We start from the raw sequence: 20,863 nt of genomic DNA, 5'->3' as shown, positions 1-20,863 counted from the left end.
AAATAATCATAGAATCATAGAATGGTTTGGGTTGGAAAGGACCTCAAAGATCACATAGTTCCAACCCCCCTGCCATGGGCAGGGACACCCTCCACTAGACCAGGCTGCCCAAAGACTCATCCAACCCGGCCTTGAACACTTCCAGGGATGGGGCCTCCACAACCTCTCTGGGCAACCTGTTCCAGTGCCTCACCACCCTCACAGTAAAGAATTGCTTTCTAACATCTAATCTAAATCGACCCTCCTTCCGCTTAAACCCGTTACCCCTTGTCCTATATTCCCATAGCCATGAGCAGTGGCTTGATAAATTGTTCAGAGAATTTATACTTAGGCAGGAGAGGAAACATTTTAGAATGGCCAGTTACTTTGTGCATCTACAGATGATGATAATTCATCCAGCCCCCCATCCTAAATATTGTCTCTCACAAGCCAGCCTCTTCCTCCCACCACCTTTTTTTTTTTCCCCTGCCAGTCTCTGCTTTCTGTCCCCAGCAAGAGCTGCACACACTTTTGTTCTTTTCAGTACTCTGCTTAGGAGTCAGTTATGGGTACCCTCTCATGTTCTTTTATCAAAGTACAAGACGGGTTTATACTGTTAATTTATATAGTCTCTAACTCAAGGTTGAAAGAATGAAGAGTCCTAGGACAAAAATACTGTAGCGAACGCCCCAGAGAAGATCATGTACTTGCTGTTATTTTGAGAAACAGATAATAATGAAGGGGGGGGGGGAGAGCTAGAAAGAGATATAACTACCTTTGCTTTCAAGGAGAGTTGCAACAAAGCTTTGCTTGGCAAGCTACTTCCTATCATCAGCTTTGCTTTCTGTCACAGAGATATGCACTGTTTATGACTGTTTCATTAAATTTGACCTTCTGCTTTTAAATTGCAAAAGCACTTTCCCACACATGCACGGACACTTGAACGTAAGAACACAACAGATAAGCATCGCCACTTATATTAACTGTGAACGGCTACTTGCCAAGCGGCTTATAAAAGTACTGCAATGCCAGGCTCAGAAATTACAATACACAGAGAGTTCTAAATCATCTGCAAGAGTAGAGGTCTCTGATTAGAAGTCTTTCACTTAGACAAAATGTCATCGGCGTGTATTAAATCCTTCAATTTTTAAATGGGACTTGAGTCTCCTCCTGCCTTCAGATCTGTCAGCAGCAAAAACACTTTTTGATTTAAGCTCCAGGTCAGACCCTGCAGCTCTACAAGGTAAGATTACTAGACAAATACACGAGCTAGAAGGATACAGAATGTTTAACATTATTCTAGCAGGAAACAATTAAAGGAATATATTCCACCACTTCTAAACCTAAAAGGCCAAGTCCTTTCTCTTATAATGCATACAGTACTTGTTTAAGATGATTTTTTTTTTTACTAAGCTTTGACAGAAAATATTAAGCAATCAGTAACCATACACAGATAATTTTGGCAAGACCCTCAACTGTAGTTGTAAAAGCGCCACCTTTGATTTCTTTCCCATAACATACAGCAGCTTTCTCAGCTTCCTAATTACACGCCTTCTTTATTCTTTTTTAACCATTAGTACAGAGCTTAAATACTAGCTGCTGAATAACGTGAAAAGAAATGTGTTGTACATTTAAAATAAAGAGCAGCTGTCACAAAGCAGAAGCTCAGTTCCAGGCACAGAGAGCTAGCACAACATCTCAACTGCAGAGAGGCCTGGCGTTTGCTATTCCAAGCCATTCGGGCAAAGGAGCCCAACGCCAATAAAGAGCAATTCAAACAAAATTCCCGCCCCCTCGCTCCCCCACAGTCCCTCACAAATGAGCTGGACCACCCAGTGATTAATGGAGCTTGTTATTAGCTTACCCAAACAATCTGCTGAAGATGGACTTTTACCTTTGGGTCCTATAGGGTCTTAAACCAGCTGAACTCGGGCATAGCCACTGCTTCTAGTGCTACAATTCTGAGAGGCATTGTGATCTCAAGTCTTTCTTTTGGACACGGCGATCCACCATCTCAAATGCTTTAAACTTGAAATCTCTATCAGACTTGACATCCTTCCCAGGTACCTCAATAGGCTTTCTCAGCACACGCCACTAGTGCTGCAATTCTCACTTTAACTGTTTGACCACGGCAGTGGAATGACAAAGCAAGCAACGCAGGCTTCACATAGGAATTTCTAAACCACAGCGCTTTTGTTCTTGATGCCCTTGGCAGCTACTGAACTTTGGAGGCAGCAAAAACACTGAGAAGTACATTCCAGAAACTGAGTCTATCCCATTGCAAACTCATAGTTTTTCAAGCTTTCTACATGCTTCCTACTCCTCCTTGCCAATAAATGCAACTCGCTTGTGACAAAATCCAGCTCCCTTCCAAAGAGCAAAATCCTATTCCTAAATAAAGCCTTAATCTCAATGCCACTGTATAAATCACAGAGCACCAGTAACTATCACTCATGCTTTCTCCAAACTTGTCCCAGATCTCTGCACAGAAAGGTTTCAGACTGCCCTTTGATGGCTTCTAGCTATGGTCCTTCCAAGTAGCACCAGATGACCTTTCCTACTCATTGCAACTGCTCCAACAGAACATGAGCAATCGTTCAGGCAAGCCCAAATAATGACAGCTCTGACAGCTCTACATATAGCCATGTAGAAATATCATGGCTATTCCAGTTTGACAACCATACCTCATCTTCAATCACATCTAAAAGTGCAGTGAAAAAAGCATAATATATAATACGCTTTTAATAATAAAAATAATAATATACTGAACCCATAGAAAATGGAGGCAAATGATACAAATGAAACAGATCATTAGCATGAAATAGTGGACACACCAATCCTCAGCATGGTATCTGTGAGCTTAAATTAAATGCATACAGATAATGAAGAAAAACAGTATCACGGACAAAGGACATTCTTGTCCACATATGAATAAAGTACAAGACTCTGGACTCTATAAGGCGACTTTGCATTTCTGTAGACAGTGACTCATTTCGCACCAGGCGGTGACACGTCACAGTATTACTGAGCATTTTACTCAAACTTGTCTGCTAAAGCTATTCTTTAGCACACGCATTGTACAACAAAAACTACTTTGTATTGCAAAACCTTGAACACTTTCCTGACAAACCTCCACTGTTTCCCAAAGAACTCAACACTGATGCCTACACATGCATTTATAAATCAGTAAACTGAAAGTAATCGTTACTGTACACGTCAATAGGAAAGCATCTTTGTAAGAATTCAAATCTAATAAACTAACCTATCTAAACTTTTAGATGCAGGCACCATATTTGCTCTGCAAGCCTACTTAAAAGACTATGTAATATACTGTGAGACTAAAGACTGTCTACTTTTCAGAAGAGAACATGCAAGTGCTTTTAATGACAAAACCTGATTACACTGAAGTCTGACAAAAATTCAGTCAAATTCATTGATCTGAGATTTCCTATAGCCAAGAACAATGACATACATGAAACCATAAAGCTCCACACAGACAGAATCACTCTTTTACTTCTGTATTTCATTCTGCAAATCTAAAATACTGTTCCCTAATTGTTTAAAATCTTGCTCCTTGTGGAAGTGAGCATATTCTAAAAACATAAGTATAAAGCCACCAAAGGGCCATAAAAAAAAATAATAATCTTTAGTTAATAGCCTTCCTCACTTTTCCAATTTCACTGCCTCTTCATTCAGTTCCAAACTTTTGCTAAAGAAAACATTCTGAATTTCCTTGAAAAGTAAGAATTGTGGATTTTTATTCCACACTATGATCTATTTGGCACTTCCTTATCCAGCCCAAATACACCGAGATGGCATGTACATGAGCATGGTGGTAGCGGGTACATTGCGCAGAGGTAGTCCTTCTGCAGGGTGACAAAGGACAAGCAGCAAGACTCAGTGCTGGGTACGTACCCTGCCGGCACCATTTCCTGCCTCCGTTTAGGCATCTTGTTTCAGGTATAACAACCGGGCAATATCTCGTCCCCCTTGCTCTGCCTGGAGAGGAGCTAGAGCTGTGAATGACAAGTTACATGCAGAGCGAGTTCCACTGGCTGTTATCACATTAACACTTCTTCCTTCCTCCACAAGCTCCTGGTGCAAAAATTCACTTGGCAGCAATACAATCCTGATTTGGCCTTAAAACAATCCCTCTTTCTAAAGTTGTTCTCTGTGCCTGTAAGGAAGGTGTGGCTTCCTTTTGACAAACTCATATATGCCCACTGCGAAGATGAGAAAGGGTGATTATACTATAAAACAAACCCCTTAAAAGTAGAGATTTAAACAACCCCTTTACACGCTTCCTTTCCAAGTAATATGAGGGCCTTTCATATTATCTTCTTTCTTACTCCAACTCCGGTGTGATTTAAGATGTTTCTACATTAGATGTCTCTCATGACTGAATTTAAAGATTGCTTTTACAGATGCTAACAAGTAATTGTCAAAGTAGTCCCTTAGGACATTCTGTTTTGCCCAAAGAGTATTGAAAGATCATGAAAAGTTATATCACTTTTAGTTTTTTAAAGGTTAGCTTGCTTCTTGCTACCTCTAACACCCTTTTAGAACTTTACCCTAATGTGTATCTCTGTTCTACATCATTCGCCACACTAGTCCTGGCTGTAATTGAGCAGAACTTCCTTCCCCTGATACTCCTCACAGCTGAAATAAGGGCCACCTTTCCTCCACCCCCTCTTCTTTTAACAGCATTCTCAGTTTTCCACTGAAGTCAGACTGAAGACTCTCAGCTCTCATTGTGTAAGCCCCATCACTCAAAGGATTTGTAGGTTACGTGGCTTGTGGTGCTGCTTTCACCAGGAACATTCCTTTTACCTACATCCAGGTTGACCACTGTTTTACTTAAACCACTCATTTGCCCTGTTTGGACCACAGGCTTGCTGCAACATGGATAGATCTTTTTGTCTCCTCTGTTTGCCCTCAGATGATCATCATCATAATCATGACAGTCACCACTAAACCTGGGGGAACTGGTAGCAGAGATCTCTTGTTGACTAATCATGCAGAATGTCAATTAGATGCAAAGCATGGTGTAGTCTACTCCATGAGCAAAACAGTCTAATATTCATTAAGGTATTTTTCCACTGCTGCTTAGCCTTCTCTAAATCCTTTTCATCCCCATCGAGACATTCCCACCACCTCGCTTGCACTGGTACTAGCTCTCGTGCAACTACGCTGTGAGCTGCTTCAGTGAGTTAATCCACCTGCAAGCTAATCACAGATTTGAGCTAGGTTAGTTTTCAGATGGATAAGCTGCCTCTATCAGCTTAGTGTGTGATCAGACAAGCACTCAGAGCTGACTCCAGGAAGTGGGCAGGACCTTACTCTGGGGGTAGAGCAAGGCTACTATGGCCTAGATTTAGGGTGGTGCAAGTTGCCGTGCAACTTCATCCTCAGTCTGATGGCATCCAGCTGTTAAAGCCAATTCCATAAACACAAGACTTGCAAATGCAGTGGGAAGGTATGCGTACAAAAAACAATCTAACCCTCCACTGAGGTAGTCTGACTTCTTTAATGATCTCTCTGTCTTAAACTAAGTAAGCTTTACACTACATTGTCCATTCAATACCTCTTCATTTCTGTCCTCTTCACATAACATCTAGCAATTGTCACTCAGTCTAGTGAAAAATCTATGCTTTGCCTTATTCTAGAAAGTGTTGGCATACTGTCAGTCATAGTTCTGGAAGAGTGCACTACTCTGATTCATAGCTTCTAAGAGGAATCTATTGCACTTCATGTTCCCAGAACCTGATCTGACCAGTTCCAGCACAATGCCCTGGAATTAAGCCCAGAAAATGGATCCTTGACTTTTTTTTTTCCCCTCAGGTTAAACCACCCTAGCTTATTCAGGCAAAATGGCTCGCGCTGGCTCTTGCGAAAGCTAGCATTAAATACGTCACTGATGATAGTACAGGCCTGAACTCAGGAGCGGGTCTAGGCAGCTTTCAGCGCATGAACAGTCCCAGAGCTGGCCATGGATGTAAAGCTGAGCAAATACCTCAAGGCTTCATGGAAGCACAGCCCAGCGTATTGCCCTGTAGCTGGGTCCCCTATGAAGTCCGCCTTGGTTAGAGGTGTTACAGAATAGCCCATTGCAACATCTCTCTGTTAGAGTAGCACATGCTAGTGTTGTTATTTCTTCTACTTCATGTGAAACAAAAAGTAAATCCTAGTTCTTCAGATAAGAGAGATCAGTCAACACATAAATCATAGCTTGCATGTGCAGAATAGGCAATTAAAATCCTTAAAACATTTAAATAATTTTTTCTTCTTGAAAACACTTAACTGCACTGCATAATTCATGAATATCCAGTTGTCCACCTGCATTTTCCATGACCAGAGATCTCTGCTTATTAGATGGCTTTATTGAAAACCCATTTGAATAAAAATCAGCTGTGGTCTAAAATTGTAGTTGGTTTGGTGTTTTGTTTTTTTTTTTTTTTTTTTCCTTTGAAGGCCGAGTACATTGAGCCTCCTTGTCAGGACACCAAGCACCTAACACCTCTTTCTGACTTTAGGCCTTCAGTTTACTCAGGTTTTAGGCTAACCTAATTCTGATTTCTATTAAGTGCGAATAGAGACCAATCACAGGAGAAATAACATAGATAAGATGTGGGCACTTTTAACAGTGATTCACAGTTTTAAGCTCAAAGCTTATGTGTTTGGGTTAAATATTCTTAAATTTGTCTAAGCTCAAGAGCTGCTAACACTAAAAGATATGCTGTGAATAGTTAGGAGTACCATTTTTAGCTTTTAAAAGTTATTATACAGCTATGTATTTATCTACAGTAAAAATTCCCTTGGCAGTGCCATAAAGTGACAGTTTCAGTGAATCCATTATCCATAAAAAATGTGGTCAAGATCATCCACTACAGAGCCCCAAGTGAGCTGTACAGAGGAGAACAAGACAACTGTCAACAGAAGTTGTATATAGCCAGATGCATTGACAGTCCAAATCATAATTTTTGGTTGATTTGGCTTAGAATTAACTTCTCCCCACATTAGCATACTATTGCTCATCACGCTTCAGCATGACGTTTATCAGCAAGTCTACTTTGTATACATGAAAAGTGACAAATAGTCTCTATTTATTGTTCTTTCAGAAACTACCTTCCATCAGGCAATAACTCTTAGGCATTCCATTCCCACATAATCAAGTTAGAGATCTGTCCTTCAATGTTATTAAATTACTGCTTACATTTTTAGCACTTACACTAGCCTTGTGGATTTTATTAAGTCACTATAAAATGGACTGACAACTCCTTCTCTTACCCTTACTTTTTCCTGCACATTATTTTGATTTAAGTGGCATCATTCCTACTTTTTTGAGCAGTCAGTTCTGTAGTTTCCACTGCTTTTAGTGCATTGTGAAACACCCACATACTTCCACCACACAGTCGGTCCCTGTTACTTGCTACTCAAGGCAATCCACCTGTTCCTGCTGTACAGGCATTGCATGCTCTCCCTTTGAATCAGCAAGACTTTGTCATCTCCTCTGCTTGAGAGGTTTCTTGTTTGTTTGTTTCTTTTTTTAAAGCCATCTTAGTTGACAGTTTTCACAAGCCTTTAAGTTCACGTTCAGCATTAGAGCACTAAAGTAATGTGCTTCCTGTTCCTGGTCTGCTACAAAAGCAACTGAGTTTTAATGGTGTTACAGTCTCATTACTCAAATATTTTGAAAAATCCAACAACATGCTCCCAGCAGTTCTGCAGTACTGCTGACTTCACTGGGGTTCATGTGAAGTCCTTAGCAACGATACCCATGGGGAAAAACAAGCGGACTTAAAGGTATCATCTTCTCTTTGCTAATACATCCTGTGCTGATTGTGAGTTGCAAAACCTAAATGGAACAAACAAGTCGCAACCACTCTTGTGTATCTGAAAGTTTTTAATAACCCATGCTCTCTTGATTCACTTAACAGAAAATGAAGAATTCCAGGTATCATAGTGAAAAGAAAAAGAAAAAAGGATTATTTTCAGCACTGTGTTCACTGTGACTAGTCAGGAGAGGAAGTCACTGAACATTTTTGCCTTTATTTTCACAACTCCATTTCAAAATATACTAGTGGTTTTAGGCAGCAACACACTGTTACATGCAATACCACAAACCACACTGCTAAGACTGACAGGCACTGCCCTGAATCTCCACGAGGCACAGTTCTTTCTAGTGGTAACAGCAGCACTGCAGAAATGGACCACTGACTTCGTCCATGGGGACAAAAAAGATCTTTCCTCAACACGCACACAAAATTGCCTGTATTTCATTGTTACCAAACTTTACCAAATTCCACCTTTAAACAAATGACAGTGAAAACTGGAAAAGTTTTCCAAGCATAATTTGCACACAGAACAATACACAAATCCCCAACGAGCTCTGAAGCACTAGTGCAAGTGATGTCAAAAGGCACTGTCCTCCTCAGTACTGGCACATGGCTTTGTAGCAAGAAATTCCTACAAAGGAGGCAGTACACCCATCAGCAACAACAGAGGCCAAGTCCCATACAACAGGAACCTTTAACCACAGCTGAAGAGATCACTGAAGGGTAAATCTCAATCGCTAACAAACTCACTTGCAATGAAAATGTCACAATTCTTGCATTCTTCATACCAAAGCAGTAAACGTGGCCCTTTAATTATCATATACATTTGATCGAGATTTAAGAACATACATATAGAAATGTGCTCTTCATGATGCAATTTAAAGTTGCATTATTAATAATCTACAGAATCACAGAGTTTTCCAAAATTTGAAATCGCTGCTTGGAAAAGTAAATACAAAGAAAAAGTTTTGCTATTTTTCAACTCCTTTAAGATGTGCCATGTAGAATGATGTGCATAAATTAAAGCCCTGACTGACAGGAGTTCCACCAATGTCTGCAGTACCTAATTCATTTTACAGTTACTTTCTGGATTATGGAAATACAGCAACTGAATTTTTTTTTCCTAACATTTGAACACTATTTTGAGCAATCCTTGTGAACACACTGAATGCATCTTTATAACTGCATTAATTTAAACACACAGAAAGATGTAAGCTTCCAGGAATACTAGAAGAGGAAAACAATTACAGACAGGCTTTTTGCACAGCAGTATTTTGTGAGTAGTAATGACAACTGGCATACATATAGAGAAATTGCAAGTGTTGGTAAGTCAATTTCTGTATATTTAAGTCACTTAAATTTAGAAATAACAGGCAAGTTGACAGAAACTGTTTTCTTTTACACCAATCTAGAACAGTAATTTTAGCAAGACAGTATACTTATTTCACTCATCTGCTAGAATAATAATATGCATTACTAGAATTAGTGTCCATGCTTCATCTATGCCAAAGTGTTGACGCAAAGATAGCCCATTTAGCGTATTTTACGTGCTCCAAGTGATGAACAAAACATAAAATTTAGTCAGTCGCACGTACATTGGCAATAACTGAACATCTGCTGAAGGAATAATTTAGATGATACACTACAAAAATTAACAAGGCAAGCAGTTATTATTTTGGATGACAAAATAAGTAATGTTCTAAAAGAGTATATACAATCTTCATAAACAAACTTTTTCCACCTGAAACTAGGCTTTTCAAAACCTGTAATTTTTCCAACTTTTGTATAATTTTGAATAAAGTATCACATAAACTGACGTTTAGTAAGATGAGTTCATGAAGTTTCACTTTTTTTATTTACAAAATAATTTCCTCATTTTTTTTAAACGTAATTTTGATATAAGCCAAAAAAAAGCAATTCCCAGAAGCATTACTACTATTGTGCAAGAGCAGCTATATTTATGTGCATCTTTTCCCCTTGTATAAATGAACTTTTTGTTCATCAGATAGAGTGAGCTGTACTAGTCTTCTGGCTGCTTCCCAAATGTGCTGACAGACAAAGAGGTGCTAAGCGCAAAGTCACAAATCTGTTATGCAGGCTAACGATAGCACAAGACTTCTTGCTCTGAACTTCTTCTTTGCAGCAGGGTCCAATCCCACACAGAAAGGCTTAGCTTCTGCAATCCCACACTAATCTGACCAGAACTCAGAAGTACAACAATAACTAATGAAGAAGCTCTAAAGAGCATTTTCACAAAGGTAATGTCCAAAAAAGCAACATAAGAAGCTACGACTATATCTGATAAAGAAATCTTGTAATTCAGCCTCGACCTTTGATAGACTGAGCGACCCAGGGCAGCACTGCTCAGGGCAAGTGTCATTCCACACGCTGAATTTTCAGTTCTTTTATAAGCAATGTTTGCTCAGATATACAAGTGTGGAAACTGAAGGGCAAGTTTTTTTGCCTTCTAAGAATATCTTGCAAATATATTTTGGGCAGAGGCTATCTATGAGGAGTTTTTTTGTCCAAAGGCTTAAAGATGGTGGGGGAGGAAATACAGGTTTTATATATACACACTATATTTATACATAATAATGGAACTATCATCATCGATTTCCATTTACCCACAGTAAAACTCTCAGAGACAGAGAGGTAAGACTGTTCACACCTATGAGCCCTGAAGGATTTTTGAATTTCAATGCATTTCAAGATCGTACTGATATTAAATTAACTGTAAATATATATACATACTTCAAATCATTGAACAATTTTGTGTAAAAATAAAACTACCCTGAAAAAAGTCCTTTGCTCCACCTTTGGAAAGAAGCTGGAAACAAGAAAAAGATTCTTCTACCACAAACAAGTCACATCCATAACACCTGGTGAAGCCTAATGACCTCACATTTAACCACAAATGGGAACAGCACATTGCAAACACCTGCTTCATTTGACCTGCACAGACCACAGCGCTCAGGCCAGATGGACACAGTTGTCATTTCCTGACTCTACAGTAGATAAATACATGCAATCCTGACTTTTGAACATAGATCATAAGTTTCATCACACTAATAAACAAAATACAGTGTGTTTGGGAAATTAGATCACCTTACACTAACACAGACATTTAGGCTGGGCCAAATCTGTAATTGTGGATGCTTCTGTTTTTCCTTTCCATTTGTGTTACCTTATTTACATCCTTGTTTTACAGGTCACCATTACAAGTCTGGCAGCTGAGCAACTTTCGGGTTTACCAGTGCCTTCAGCCCCTTTGTGAGCAGTGCACCTGTACCTGGCCCACTCAGAATAAATGAAACCAAGTGGACGGTTTCAGAAAAACCTGTAGAGCATAACTACTGGTGAGAGACAGTATCCACTAAAGACATATTTAACTTGGAGTCTCCTTTGCAACCTCGAACATGAAGGTATTGCAGCAAGTAACTCCCTTCCTGCCTAAGCTTACCATTCACCTATGTTTGTGTGCCTCTCTTTCCTACTGTTCACCACAGAAGTTTTCCTTCCCGTTAAATTAAAATACTGTGACAGACACTAGCGCAAACTCACATTGCACAGTAGGAGGAAGGGAAAGTTCCACTGAGGAACAATGTCAGTGGTCTTTGAGCATTTGGAGAGCTGCAGGACAGACCAGGGAAGCGAAGAAGTTTTGCTTGCTCTCCCTGCCTCCAGCAAAAGCAAACAAAAAAGCCCCACCTCCAACTCTAACAAAGTAACTTTAGGTGATTACTGCAATTTACAGGGGGAAAAAACCAGGTAGGGAGTATTCAGATGCTAAAGCAGTAAAATAATAAACAGTTAATCTTAAAGGTAAGTAACAGTTGCTATGTTCCAGTGCCTCCAGGCAGACATCCAAGCAGCTTACACCAAAAGCAGAATTCATCCTGACATCTTATTATTTTCTTTGGAAGGAATTTCTAGACAGCAGACTGGAACTGCTGGTTCTGAATTGATTAAAAGTTACAGTCTTTGATGAATAACTTAAAGGGGCTTCTTCCCCTCCCACCACGCACACACCTACTGTGACCCAGAAGCCAAGCTGACAGGTGCTACATTCTCTGTGGGTAAAAAGAAAGCCTTCCCACGTTTGTGGCATTCTCTGACCACGCAGATGGCACAGGCACCAAATTACACTTTCTAGCGCTCTCAACAGGACCGTGAAAGGGAAACTCACAATTTGGAATCAAAACAATGACTTTCTGACCTCCAATCCCACATCTTATTTATGGCACTAAGTAAATTTTTTCCCCTAATTATTCTCTGCTGGGGAGACATCGTTATCTGAAAATAAAAGATTGCTTGACAGTTCGAGAGGTATTAAAAACATTAAAGTGAAAATACCATGTTCAGCCTGCTGAACTTTGAGTCAGTGGAATTACACCACATTTATACAGAAGCTTTAATCCAAACTCATATCTACATTTCATATTTATCCATACATCTTATGCAAAATAAAAGAGAATTAAAAAAAAATCAGTTACATGTGACATGGTTCTTCTACACACCTTTTCAAACCCCAAAGTTTGAAAGCACAATTTCTAAGGATTGGACATTGCATCTATAGTCTGGAAACACATAATCTACTTTTCATTCTGCCACTGACTAGCTCCTTGACCTTGAAGTCATGTCACCTTCAAGTACCTTATTTATTTCCATCTTTTAAAAAAAAGAATAGGAACAGCGAGACATACCTGCATTTGCAAAGCACTCACAAGGGAATAAAGGGGTTGTTACTACCTAGGACCATTTATACTTGTTTTTAATATTTTATTTCTTTTTTTCTTAGTAAAAAAAAAAAAATTCCCTGCTTTTTCAACTTAGATCTGTAACCTGACTGCACAAGAACAGAAACACTGCCAATCATGGAAAACGGAATTTTAGAGCCCCCTTGATTTCCTTTGAGTCCTGGATTCTTATAATCATGTTCAGTTCCTAACCAGGCTAATTTCACTGCAGGTGTTGCAGTTCATTAAACACAGGTACAGTATCAAAAATGTAATTTAATTAGGGTAGTACAGGAAGAGAATTAATTCTCATCCGAGGCTTGGCACTGTCCTTTGAATCAAAAGCATACAAGGCCAAGTTATTTTTGTGTTTCACATACACAGCTGCTGCTGTTTAAGATGTTGCAAGAAATTAACTGGTATGTTCTTCCATCGGTGCATATAACTCTTAATAACTTTAATAATAGAAACAGGTACACAGTGATAGGACACTAGGAACAGAATTCAAGGTGTAATCCAACATTTGATTAGCCCTTTTCTAACTGGACTTGTTAAAAGCATTGTTAAAACGTGCACCTTCAACTTTTAACTAGACAAAAACTTCCAGCAGTGGCTTCCTTTCCACAAACAGGGAAAAGACTAACAATGAGAAGACAGCACAGTAAGAATTAGACTGTCACAATACACTGGGGTGAAAGTGGCATTAACATAAATAGAAGCAGTTTGTTCTCAATGGTATCATTGTAAGACAATGTTTGGGTTTTACAGGGTTCTTACAGAAGGTATGAAGAACAGGACGTATTTTGTAACTTGAATTACATGTATGTTTACAGAAAGTGTGGGTGTTTGGATGGCACAACAGACAAAATGTTATATAAACCCCACTCCTTCAGCAATAGCTTGTTCTGGAACTGCAGCTATATTGTGCCACTGAATATATACAACTTTCTTATCATAGTAGGAAGCAAGCACTTGGACTGAGGTATTATAGGCCAGATTCTGCTCTCAGTTATACAGTTATGCTGCACATTCCTTTATAAGAGACTTCATTGAGTCATCCCAGATTTCTATCAGTATAACTAAGCAGAATTGTCCTCCTATACATATATTACAAAACGTGTCCCAAATTCTGTATAGGAATGCAACTTCTTGGTAGAAATTTATCTGTTCGAGATATTTAAGCAACTTCAAACCATGTTAAAGAAAATCTGAATGCAATGCTGTTGCTGTGCTTCACTTGTCTATTTGTTTTTCAGCATTGCAGGATTCTCAAGAGACTGCACTGCAATATATTACCCAGCATGTGCCGCAATGACTCAGGCACCAGCATGAGTTAAGGACGGAGCGCCAGCTCTCACTCGAACTTTCAGGATGCCGGTGCAAAACTCTTCAGCATAGCCAAGAATCTATAAAAGGACAGGCGTTCAAGGAGAAAGTTCAGCTTCCATTCCATTATGCTATACTATTTTCTACTGCAATGCCATTCAGATTCTTACATATAAATATTTTATGTGTAAAATACAGCTAACCTCCTTCCAAATTGTAGCTGCATCTCTGCTAGATTCCCAATTTACAGCCTTGTGATCCATCTATTGCAGCTTTGAGAGCTGCATTGTTAAAGGTTGCAGAGGCATATGATTGCTATCTTCTGCTAATTTGTACGCTGACTGAAGTACTCAAACTTTCTTTTTCCTACATTGCTACCTTACAGGCAACTACTTTGGAGGTGATAAATACAATTCTAAATATAACTATAAACCTAAAGCTTGAGAGTTAGTTTCTCCCTCCTCCCAACTCCATCACATATATTTTTTAATATTGAAAATCACCTTCATGCCACAAGGAATTGTCTTCCTATTTCCTACCTGTTTTGGTCCCAGGAAGCAGGCTTCAGTGTAAGCAGGGAGGGCTACACAACAAAGTCCGCCACACAACTCAAGAGTGAGTTAGCCTCACTAATGCCAAAGAAGAGGCAAAGTGCTGATTACCATCCCCTTACTGCACCCTGCCCCCCGCAAAATCCATGCTGATCTTTGCCACAAGACCACGTTTCCCTCCCTTTTATTAATAAAATTTTGATTTGAAAGAAAATGCAAAATGAGGCCTTCTTTTGCAAGCACTAAGTTTTCCACCAAAAAACGAAAGAAAGAAAGAAACCCCAACAAATACTCCATAAACTAACAAGTCTTCAAAGATTTACACAAACCCTCAGCCTCTCCTCACATCATCTGAGGAATTTAAGATGAAAAGTATATCATCCACATTATAGTTTTATAATTACTGGATTGCATAACAACAGTCTCCAGTCATGACACAGGTAAAGACAGACTATACTGTCTAACTAGATATCAACATATATACAGACACTAGAGCAATGTTATTTTTTGTCCTTGCCAGTGGCTGAGGGTTTACTCTCCTTTCTGAAACACGTCTTTAGAAGTATAATTATCCATTTCAAATTATCTCAGACAAACTAAATTCTAATATCCTTTCCACCACTGTCCTACCCCCACAATTCTATCAGATTTGCAAAAGAATACACGCAATTATCTAATAAAAACTAGGAACAGGATAGAAGCTCGCTCGCTCTCTACTAAGGTCTTAGATTCATCACGCCCAATTCAGGTTGGATGTGAAAAGACAGTATCTCTAACTAGGAAATAAATTTATCTGCACCTAGTCAATAAAGAGTTTCTCTTCATGTCTCACTGGCAAGTTCAAGTTCTCTTTGTATAAGGTTTGCCTCTTTCTCAGTTTACTAAAGTACTTCCTTTGCTAGCAAGAACTTGTGTAAATAAAGTTTTTGTGTATTAACTCAATGTCAACATGTACTTTAAAACAAGCTTAAATATTATGTCTAGGCTAGTATCATTCAAATACAACATAACAAAAGAGAAAAATAGTCAGGACAACAAAAACAAGCACACAACAAAACCCAGTCATAAGACTTATTCTGTCTGGGGAACAAGATGATCTTGATTCTGGTCTTCCTTCCAACAGATTGGATCAAAATGCCACATAAATCAATGGAGTAAACGCTGAATCTGGGAGAGAAGCAGCAGCATTCCTACAACTGGTGGTGACAGCCAAAAGTTTTTAAAAAATAGAAAAAGGTCTTTAAAAACATTGCTAAAAAAATGCAGTCCTTGAAGAGACAAACGCCATTTAGGGTACATAAGAGATAAGAGCACAGAGCATACACTTTATTACACTATGTTAAATAAATTTCAGAAAGCGAAGAAGTTGTAACAGATTTTGGTTGGTTTGGTTAGATCTGCTCACCATCAGGCTCTATCTATAGACAATAGAGCCAGCTCCTGATTCCCACTCTCTTGGAGCCTCTCTTTCTTCCGTGACAATAGGAGAAGGTTTAACAAACCAGTCTGCATAGGCCAACAATAACTGTTGATGCCTACATTAAAAATAAGATATTCACAATAATTGGCAGTTATGTGTTTCCTCAAAAGACTACTAATTTCTACTATTGCTGAGAAGCTAAGCCTAAGAAATACACTATGAATAAGCTGTTGATAATGAGATTGCTGCTATACACAGACTTTAGCTACAATTAAGAAAAAAAAAAAGACACAAAACACATGAATTCAAGATCAACAGCAGATTTCCTATGCCAGTGTCATGGTCGAGCTTTCAAAACACCCTGAGGGAGGGAGGTTCTCAGCTCACTAGCCTCGAATTACTTTGAAAAAATCACGTATCTTTACACCGAGATACTAGCCTGGCTGCAGTTTGAGCACAGCAGAAGTTATAATAGCATCTGCTGCCTATTAAGGCTTTCTTATTCACTCTCTACACTTACTGCTTTTCTAAACAGAAACACCACTCTAAAAATAATCCCAGTATGCATCAGAAGATGCAGTCCTCCCACCATCTGGGTTATCCCACATGCACAACCACCACAAGAACAAGTCCTACAAAAACAGCAGGCAGAGATACACCCACCTACATCAAAAGGTTTCAAACTGAAAACAGGAAAACAGATAAGGTATGTCAGAGGCAGAAAGCGACTGAAGACAAATTTTCACTGTGAACAGAACTCCCTGAAGGTTAATTAAAAAAATTCTATTTGAAAATACATGTAAAAAACCCCAGAAAAAACAGCTGAATTCCATGAGACTCACTAATCAGCTCTGAGAAACAGCCTGCCCTCACTTATCAGTCGGGGAGAGGTGGTAAGATGCCACACAGGTTCTGCTTGGTATTTCATTAGTCAAATGAGTTATACTCAAGGGATCAGCCTCATTCCAGTCCATCTGAGTGTTTTAATTTAAACTTACAACCTAAATAAGAAGCACAGTAAAGAAAATTCTAGTGCACCTGAAAGCCATTATCTATTACATAACAGATATATAACCTTTGGGTCTATCAGTGCTGTAATGCCAGAGGAAGCAATTAGTAGGGTACAGATAATGGAACAGAATTGCAGTATTATATATTGGAATATACAGAAAAATAGATAAAACGCTGCTCACTCTGGGGTGCAAAATTTACTGCAGTAATTCCAACATATGCTCATAACTCAAGAGTTGTCTTCTGAATCTCACTACCAGATACTTAGGTGAAAAAAATCTACACATGTGCACTATATTCAGTAGGGAAAAAAGAATACAATTGAGTAAAAAAATTTTAGGACAACAGCATCAAGAACACTTATTGTGAATTAATGGATTGCAAACAGAGATGTGACGACTTTTTACTACACCAACCAAGTCTGCAATAGTGTGTCATGCCCGATTTCAATGAGGGCTTTAGAAATCATAGAAGTTAGCTGCTGGCCTTCTATAAAGCAAACACCTACTTACTTAACTGTAACTTTAGATAAGCCAAGCTGACACATACCAGACAAACATTCCAGCAACCTCAACTGCAGGTATAAAACTGTAAATATTGTTTCCTTTTTTCCCTGGACTCTCTAAACTTAGAATTTAAGCCTACTCACAAAGGTTATCACCACTAGTTAACACAAAAACTGTCAAGACACACAGAAAACGCAAACTTTTTAGGAAAACAAAACTGAAATGCATTTCTTTTGCAAAAAAAACAAACCCCAGTTCTGCAACAGTCAAATGGTTCAGTTAGAGTATAAAGAGTTATAGAGGAACTCCATTTATTTTACTTAATCTTTCTATAACTATATATCTATATTACTGTATATTTCAGTTGGAACTGTAGTTTATTTCAGTTGAATGGAAATCTATTTTAGCATGGAAATAGTATCTTTTGAAAATATATGGATCTTGTCACTTCTTTGACATTTATTCACATTTCTGAATGAATTGTTAAATACAGTCTGTCTTAACCCACTTGCTTCATCCTTCAGGTTTTTTTGTCTTTAGGTTTTGTCAGCCTTCAAATATTATTCTTATTCCTTAATCACATGTCCTGGCACAAGTCTCATTCCCTTCAGTATTCCTCAATGTCCTCTGGGAAATTTGCCAGTTTTTGTCATCTGCCCCCATTCTCCTTTGGGAACACTAAAGGAATTAATTTCATTCTTTCCCCAAGCAATGCCTGTCTCTGCTGTTAACAGTTACCCTTGGCTCTCTCATCCATTCAATACACAAAGGTATAGATCTCCTTAAGTGATCCTACAGTACTTAGAGATTTAACAAATGTTCTGTTGAGAAATACCTCTTTCATGCTCTGTATTTGCTTGGTTTAGCATTTTGTAAAGGAATTTAGCTGAAAGATAGAGTGCCAGTATTTCCATTTTGCACGTTCCACTTTCATTAGTTGGCAACAACTGTTTAGTTTGCAGCTTTATAGGTATGGCCATGACTGTGTCTCTGCGTGTCAGAGACAAATAGATCCATTATTTAGACCTGGATGTTTTGATCAACTATATATTCTATTACATAACAGATGTACTATTTCTTCTGTCATTTTTTTTCCACTACGATTTTGCCCAATATCATATCTGAATTCTTCCAGAATGAGCTCTTAATAAGTGTCTTGTGTTTCCTCAAGCACTGAAAAAAAATCCATTTCCAGTTCCTTTTTCCTGTATGTTAATTTCCTACTAAACAGTATTTCTTTCCCTGAAGAGAGACTTTTTCAATCTTACAAGCTTATCTTGCTCAGTCCTGCATTTGAAAATAAGTGGAAACTTTATCTTTGACCCACCCTGAGAAGAAGAAAATTATCTGAGTTATGCATCTCATTCCTTAGTGTAATTACTATAATGAATACTGGAAGTCATACCACAACTTTTCAATAACTGTACAGTCAACTTCAATATATTCTATTGTTCCTTTTTGCCATTACTACTACTTTTATCAGATCTCCTCCTTTTTTTTTTTTTATGTTTACCTGACATCTGGGCAGGATTAAGCAACTTGCACTGTTAGCAGTTGCTAGACGAGACAGCACTTGTTGTGGTTACCTCTCAAACTTCCTCAGTTAAGTATCTTCTGCTTCATGAGTTACAAACTCACCATTGCAAAGGCTGCATCACTTACCAGCATAAGTTAGTTGCAAAACAAGCAAATTGTCCTTGGCTTCATTTACCCTGGAAGTCCCACATTTTCTCAAAGAAACAGTGAAAGTTAACTAAAAGATACAGATTCATGACATTTTTCAAGATCAGTACCTAATATATAAGAACACTACTGAAAAGAAACATTAGATACAAATATTTAGCATCTCTATATCCAAACAAAGTGCACATTCTGCAGTTGGGCTGCTGACAAGTCAAATATCTGAAGGAGGCTTTAGAAAGATGACAGCTAAGCACTCAATGAACTTTCATGTTCTCAACTCTCACCAAGATAAGCAGTTGTCCAATCTGACTGAAAAGGTACCAGACACTAATTTCAGTATTGCCATTATCATTAATGAGAGCCAACACAAACACAGATTTCCCAGGCTTGGAACAAGGAAAAAAGCCGCTGAGGCTTCCCAACACCTTCAGTGAGAAGAATCCCACTGCTGCCACTGCCTGAGGTACCAAACAACTGTGGGGCTGTGGGTCAGCACTGTTGTGCTATGTAGTGCAACCAGTCCACCTGCTTGACAGAAAACAGTTTCTCTCCTAAGAGAAATCAGCAAAAGTATTAAAGCAGCATATTATAAAAGAGAAAAGAGAACAGGAGAGAAAGGGGTCAGAAGATGAAGGTTCACCCAGGAGAAGGTAAGAGTACAGCATCTAGAAAAGGAGGGAAAACTCTAGAAACACATGATAACCTCTATAGGACAAATACATGGTACGCCAGGTAGGGTATTAAACCAGGAGTTTAGGAAATAACACCACAATGAACTCTTCAGGGGAAAGCTAGTACCCTACAGCCTCTACCCTTAACAGAGGCCTCAGAGTACAACCACAAACCCATCATTAAATAACAAATATTGATAATTAAAAGAAAGACCCGAAGCCCCAAGGTAAAGAAGGGAACAGGCAATCCTCCCGTGTGAGGATCAACACAAGAGGCTAGGAGGCAATAATAAAGGGAAGGACCCAGAGGTACAGCTGAAGGAAACGCTCCCCGAGGTGCCAGAATGATGCCACCACCTAGACGGAGAAGGTCGAGGAATCCGCTGCCCGTTGCGGCGGGCGGCCGGGAGCGGGCGCAGGGCGAACCACCCGTCAACAGCAAAGCCCCCTCTGCGGCTCCGCCACCGCTCCGGCCCCGGGAACCGCTCCCCTTACCTGGCTAGCTTTGTGAAACTGCTTCTTGAGCCCCGCCACCGACATCTTTCCCCCGCGGCTGCCCGAGGCAGCGCCGCTGCCCAGGCCGAGCGGCCGGCAGGTCCCCGCGGCTCCCGCGGCCGGCCCGGCCTCTCGCTGTGTCACCCGCACCTACGGCCCCGCCGCCCCGCGCAGATGGAAACATCGCCTTCCAAGCGGGCTCAGCGGCTACCACCCCATTGGCTACCGCCAGGGCCCATGCAAATGACAGAACCATAGACACCCGCCCATTGGCTGCTTGCGGGGCTCATGCAAACGAGAGGGCTCGAAGACGCCCACGCTGCGATGTCGCATGGAGACGGCGGAGAGGGGGAAGCGGGCGGCCTGCGGCGGGGCGCTGCCTGCGGCGGGGCAGCCGGAAGGATCCCTGCGGGCAGGTCGCACCGCTGCTACGGCTGGGGCATCCTTCCTATTGCACGGTACTTGCTTAAGCACCAGAAGGCCTAGCTGTTAGCTCTCTGATTTCATTGAGCTAGTCTTATTTTTAATAAGGCTCCAATTTTTTCTTTATAGGTCTCATTTCTTGTGTTTCCATGCAGCATCTTTATTTGAGCTCATTCACCTCAGATCTATTATTATACGTCATAATTATATTGTAGCTTTTAACACTC

At 39.7% G+C, this 20,863-nt stretch overlaps 1 protein-coding gene across 1 annotated transcript in view; it reads right to left on the bottom strand.

Annotated features, from left to right (window-relative positions):
• The window catches only part of SH3GL3 (SH3 domain containing GRB2 like 3, endophilin A3), a 55,047-nt gene extending 34,626 nt beyond the window's left edge, over positions 1-20,421 (bottom strand). The window contains exon 1 of the mRNA XM_054837240.1: positions 20,214-20,421. Within this exon, the coding sequence (XP_054693215.1) occupies positions 20,214-20,258 (45 nt within the window). The 5' untranslated portion in view covers positions 20,259-20,421. The remainder of the gene's footprint in view (positions 1-20,213) is intronic.
• Between the last annotated feature and the right edge of the window lie 442 nt (positions 20,422-20,863).

The sequence above is a fragment of the Grus americana genome, chromosome 10 (assembly GCF_028858705.1).
Source record: "Grus americana isolate bGruAme1 chromosome 10, bGruAme1.mat, whole genome shotgun sequence".
In the NCBI taxonomy this organism is placed as follows: Eukaryota; Metazoa; Chordata; class Aves; order Gruiformes; family Gruidae; genus Grus; species Grus americana.
The sequence above is the reverse complement of the archived record's forward strand: the minus strand, read 5'-3'. Positions and strand labels throughout refer to the sequence as shown.